The 5,809-nt window shown below is 46.1% G+C and overlaps 1 protein-coding gene across 2 annotated transcripts in view; it reads right to left on the bottom strand.

Moving 5' to 3' along the window:
* The window catches only part of GNAS (GNAS complex locus), a 134,314-nt gene that overhangs the window by 4,468 nt on the left and 124,037 nt on the right, over positions 1-5,809 (bottom strand). Inside the window, exons 8-9 of one of the 2 annotated variants that reach the window (XM_025204696.1) lie at positions 3,665-3,723; positions 2,402-2,545 (exon numbers count right to left, since the gene is read on the bottom strand). In XM_025204696.1, coding sequence (XP_025060481.1) covers positions 2,402-2,545; positions 3,665-3,723 — 203 coding nt within the window. The remainder of the gene's footprint in view (positions 1-2,401; positions 2,546-3,664; positions 3,724-5,809) is intronic. The other variant, XM_025204697.1, reaches the window with a different exon arrangement.

The raw sequence follows: 5,809 nt of genomic DNA, 5'->3' as shown, positions 1-5,809 counted from the left end.
GCCTGAATGCTATTGCTTTCTAAATGTAAAAAATACAAAAGAGGGAAGAATGTATAAGGGAAAGGAAAGTGGCAGGTCAAAGAACAGGATGTGAAGCAGGATACTGAAGGCAGATCAGGAGAGAAAAAACAGACTCAGAAACTGGAGAAAGGGAAAAAAAAGCAACAATAGAAGAAAAGATGTAAAGAAAAGAAGATATTTAGTTTTTTAGAAAGGAACTCTAAGGAGCCTGTGGGGGAAAAGGAAAAGGCAAAAATACCTTTGAGGCATATTACCGGGCAACTGCCCTTTTGCTTCCATGACACTAAAACTGAAATCACATTAGTATGACCCTGCCCAAAACCTTCTGTCTAGGTATTTCTTAGAGACAGCAGAAGAAAGATGACTGGAGAAAAGAAAAGGAAAGAAAAGTGAAAACTTAAAAATGAAGATGCATCACTGCGAAGTCATGGTTGTAGTCTTAACTCCTCCCAATGCGTACTACACCACTCAGAAGGCCCCTGCCTCTTTCCAGGGAGACATCCATAGACCCACAGAACCGGCGATTCTGTGCTTCTATGTGGCTGTGCTGCTCTACACCCCTCACACTCACTTCCAAGTTCATCTGCCTCCGAATTCAACAGCAGGAGAGATGAGTCAGATCATGAGGCAATGGGAACGGAAGAAGCAGAGGTGAAAACTGAATGGATCTTTTATCAGTAGGGTGAAAGAAAATATTGCACAGTAGTCCCATGCATCTCCCCAAGCATCCAAAAAATAATGCAGCAACTGTAGCTATATAAACAGTAAACTATATTCTATTTAGCATCTTCCTTCCTGTAGGATCCCATACAGCTGGTCTAGAGAAAAGGAGGAATTATGTGAAATTTTTTTTCCCCTATTAACATTTTTGACTCGCTCTGGCTTTATGAAATGATGTTAACAAAAGCAATATTTCATATTCCACTCGGATACAGGCATCTACAGTGAAGAATGCAGCAGTATTGTAGAAACCAGACCAAGACTGGAGAAGAGGGGAACACGCAGTTAAATTGTGTGGGGAGTTTAGGGAGAAATGCAATTCCCCTAACTGAACCTTGGCCACAGCACCATAGCACTCCCGCTCTTGTGAAAAGAGCACAGTATCTTTACGCCTTACCACACTTGGAAGTTATGTTAGAATTAGAAAAAAACAAGCTTGCACACAATTCTTAGTAGCAGGAAGATTACACATTTTCCTGGCCAATTCAGATAGGAACTAACCCAGTGCTTCCCAAACTATTTTCCAATGTGACCCCATTTTAACACTTGAAAATTCACAGGACCCCAGATGCCAATGAAAACAAAACAGCAATAAAGCAGCATAATAATAATGCTCAGTATAGAACACCTACTATAAAGTATTTTAATTCTATTACAAAAAATATTTTGTCATGATTTGTGTCTGTGTAGTAGATATAAAGGTGATTGTATAATATCTAAAAAATAAAGTCTTATTCTTGTATATTGTGTGTGAGGTGTGGTTAGGGGAGCAATAGGGTATGCTGAGGGATATACACGTAGGGGGGTTGTGAGTGCAGGGCATGGGCGTGTGGCTGTGTGTAGAGGGGCATAGGTTAAGTTGGGGGGCATCTATATGTGGGGGCAGGGTGAGGGAGGATGGGGGGATGTGGGGACCCCCCACATTCCCTCTATGGTGCACAGCCCCTGCTGCTGGTGGTGGCAGCAGCAGCAGGCAGTGGGCGCTCTTGGCATTTGTGGCCCAGTGCAGGTGCTGCTGCTTGGTGGCACACGACTGACCAGCGCTGCACATGGGGGCAAGGAGTGCAGCCAGGCTAGCCCGCCTCTATTGTGGGAGGCTCCCTGCGCTGCACATGCAGCCCTCGGCACTCGCGTACCACCAGAGAAGCCCCACATGATGGAGCTGGCTGCCTTCCCTGCCCCCTGCCGTGCAGGTCCTGGGACTCTACCGGGAAGCAGGGGGCAGGGCTCCCTTCCACTTCCAGTGGAGCCCTGGGACCTGCATTGCATGGGGTGGGGAAGGCAGCTGGCCGAGCTCCATCATGCTGGGCTTGTCCCAGTGGCATTTGAGTGCCCGGAGTGCCCCAGGGAGCCTCACGCGATACAGGCAGGCTGGCCTGGATGCACTCCTTGCCCCCATATGCAGCGTTGGCTGGAGCCGCGCACCACTGGGCAGCAGCACCTGTGCAAGCCACGAGTGCCTCAAGTGCCCACCGCTGCTGCTGCTGGCAGTGGGGGCTGTGCACCATGGGGGTGGAGTGTGTGGGGGGTCCCCACACCCCCTCACCCTCCCTCACACCCACGTACTGCCCACCTGAGCTCAACACTCCCGTCACCCCCCTGGGCACGGGCTCTGTGCTCCCTCCCAGCTGCAGCTCCCCCGCCCCTGCCGCTTCCCTACCTGGTGGCTGGACCGAGTGGGACACTGGGGAAGCCAAGTGGGTCCCCTGGTGGCTCCAGCAGTTGCAGCAGCTGCCTGCCCAGAAGCTGCGTGCTGGCTGCCGGGCCCTTCCGCGCTCGAGGACACAGAAGAGAGGCGGACGATCTGGGCGGGGTACAATTAGTTGGTGGGCGCCTGCAGGCTGGATGAAATTGCCTGGCAGGCTGTATTTTGCCTGCCCCCAGATTAAAGTGATTTTATTTCTTGCGACCCCATCTGCTGTTTCTACAACCCTATTTGGGGTTGTGACCCACAGTTAGGGAACTGCTGATCTAGCCAGTACTATAAAACTCCGTTTCACAAGCTGTACTATAAAAATGCCTGGTTCTCTGGGAAGGTGCAAACATCTTAAATACACAATGTAAACCATGGCAGAAGTATTCTGAACCAGTTTTTCATCGAAGACATGACATCTCCATCCATAAAGGTCCGTTACTACCATACTGGCCTTAGTGCTAACTAGGAAGAAGAGTGGCATCTACAGAGTCAGCAATTTGGCTTCCATTTTGCAACATAACATGCCTTTCTAATTTTTACTAAGTTGCTCACCTGTATTTCTGGTGGACATATTCATTAAAACGTGTAGCCTTTGTTTGAGAAGACAGAACAGAGTTTGGAAATGAACAGTCACAAGGAAAATCACAAGGAAAACTACCATATTTCCTTGCATACAACACACACTTTCCATTAAAAAAAGTTGCTGGAAATTTCTGTGCCCATTATATCTGAGAAAATATGGTAAGAACGATTTTTGCTGAAAGTGAAAGTAAAATCTACACATCACTCCAGGAGCAGAACAGTGAACACTCTGCTCCCTAGCTGCTGCTATGCAGTTACTACAAGGAAAGATCGTTTTTTATTCATTCTGCTTTTAAAAAAAACCAAGGTGTGCGTTATATTCCAGGGTGTGTTGTAGGTGAGAAAATACAGTAATTAAAGAACAGCAGGAAGCCTCAGACAGATAGACAAGCTATTTTACTGTACCTAGCTCGACTTCCTTCCCACCCAAACTCTCACTCAAGGTGTTCTCAACAGTTAGAGCAGATTGCACGGCAGCACAGATTCCCGCCAGCCTGACTAATGAGAGGCACGCTACGATTCCAAGCAACTAAATGGGAAGGGAGTTGCATCTCATGTCCCGGGAGCATCTAGAATTTACATTACAAGCTTCCAGTTAACTTTCATTTTTCACATTTTATAGAAGAAAGTAAATTCCAATCTTACCATTAAAACACTGGATCCATTTCCGGCGTTCATCTCTTTGCCCTCCAACATCAAACATGCTAACGCAGAAAAAAAGATCGGAGTCAGAACAGATTCTGTAGGTAAACTAAACACATAAGCAACCTGGAAACTACCATTTTCTAGAACAGGGCTGTCCAACTGTCCTGCATGTGATCTGCAAGGGGGCCTGCAAGGGGTTAAAACTATGGCGCCCCCCCCCCCCCCCCCCCGCCAGGGGTTTCACGTGCTTGCCGCTTCCCCAACAGCAGCCAGAATCTCCAGGCATCCCCTTGCAGCTGCTGCTTCCCGACTCTGCCTCAAGGGGTGGGGCAGCATGGGAAGCTGAAAGTGAATCCAGGCCATGCGCTGGGGAGGAGATCACACCCCCATAGGGTAGCAATGTGTAGGGGTAGTTGGAGCAGTGGGGGTGGTGGGGGGTGCCCATGAGAGTGGGTGTTGGGGTGAGGGCAAAATTGCATCTGCACGCTTGTGTGGTGCATCAGTGGGGAGGTGTGTGCACTAGTGGGGAGGGCATTTGACACAGCATGGGGTGCCCCGGGTGCAGGGGAGCCCTGCAGTGCCCACACCGCACCACAGCCCACGTGGCACATGATCCCCAGGCCTTAGAAGTTGGCCAGCCCAGTTCTAAAACCTAGTGAGACCGAGGACCGTAGGAACCTGCAGGGAGAACTAACAGTTCATCAGTGAATGCAACAAAGCTTTCAACCACACAACTTAATGTACTTTTATTCTCATTCATATTTTAAAAGAGATGACAAAAAAGAACTGAACACATATTGGCACAAGGATCTTTATTTGTCCTTGTTTTGCTAAAACTGCAGCGAGATGTTTCCTCTGACATGCTGTAGATCTAAGTTCAGCAATTACAGACCAATGATGAGGCAACAGCATTTTCTTGTCAGGTCAAACAACCTTTCAGTACTAGCTGCACATAAAACTGCGAAGGGGAAACAACTAAGCACCTTTGAAAAATTTTATTATGCACACAGGACAACAGATCTGGGAAAGAGAGGCACAAATGCAGTTCAAAAGAAAAAATACCCCACTATTTATAGTTAGGGAAAAATGGGGACAGACTCTCCAAAAGGCTTTGCAAAAGGCAAAAGGAGAGGAAGAAGCAAAGGCAAACTGAAAGGAAGTTTTGTGGGGGAAGGGGAAAGAAAAAAATAAATCAAGAAAACAGCTCAGATAAAGATTAAAAAAACATATATAAAAGAAGGGAGGAAAGCTCCAAGGAAAAAGACATTCATGGACACAAGAACACACTCAAAATAGAGTGTCCCAGATAGTCTCAGTTGTGCGTGCAAAACTGAACTCACACGTGCGTCTGATTTGTACCCAAATGTTTGTTTAGTGACGTCTGAATGACCATTTAGATTTGCAAGTGATAACAGTGAAGGGAGTTCAGAAAACATGTCAACATTGAGACACTGTAACATGGGAGGCAGTGTCCTGTATAGCGGGACTTTAGACTACAGAAGTTTTAGCAGCAATTTAATTGTTTCAAATTACTGGTTGGACCAAAACTGAGATGAGACTGAACTAAGTTATGAAAAAATGTCTCTAAAAAATTCCAACTCTAAAATCTGCTGTTTGATTAGAATGGAGATGGCAAAGAAATTCATGTCTTCCAAGTGCCTTTCTGCAAAAGCTCACAAAACCAGATTGCAGTTTTAGCTCCTGATCCTGAAAGCAAGACCTTTATGGGCAGACACCTAAGACCAAGTAAAGTCCCACTGATGTCAACAGGGTTCTCCACAAGCACACACTTGGGCATAAATGATCACCTTCAAAACCTACGTCTTCTGCTCAGACCATGTGCAATTCCCAGCAGGGATGACAGGAGTTGAATGAAGACAACCCGGAATTTGGTTTTATATATGTCATCTTTTAAACGTATAACTACTGTTGAGCAATTAAAATTGATATGACCCTGCTTTTTTGGAATTCCTTAGAGAAAACATTTTTTTTTCAGTTCCCTCTCCTGGCTTTGATGGTTCCAGAGCAAAATACATATTTTGGCAAGATAAAGTGTTAGATATGTATTTGTTACAAAAGAAAAAAAAAAACCCCATCATTTTAATGCCAGCTCCATTTAAAACACAAGAAATTTGCCAAATAAGA

The sequence above is a fragment of the Alligator sinensis genome, unplaced genomic scaffold (genome assembly GCF_000455745.1).
Source record: "Alligator sinensis unplaced genomic scaffold, ASM45574v1 scaffold970_1, whole genome shotgun sequence".
Lineage (NCBI taxonomy): Eukaryota > Metazoa > Chordata > Crocodylia > Alligatoridae > Alligator > Alligator sinensis.
Note: the sequence above shows the minus strand (reverse complement) of the source record. Positions and strands in the feature narration are given on the sequence as shown.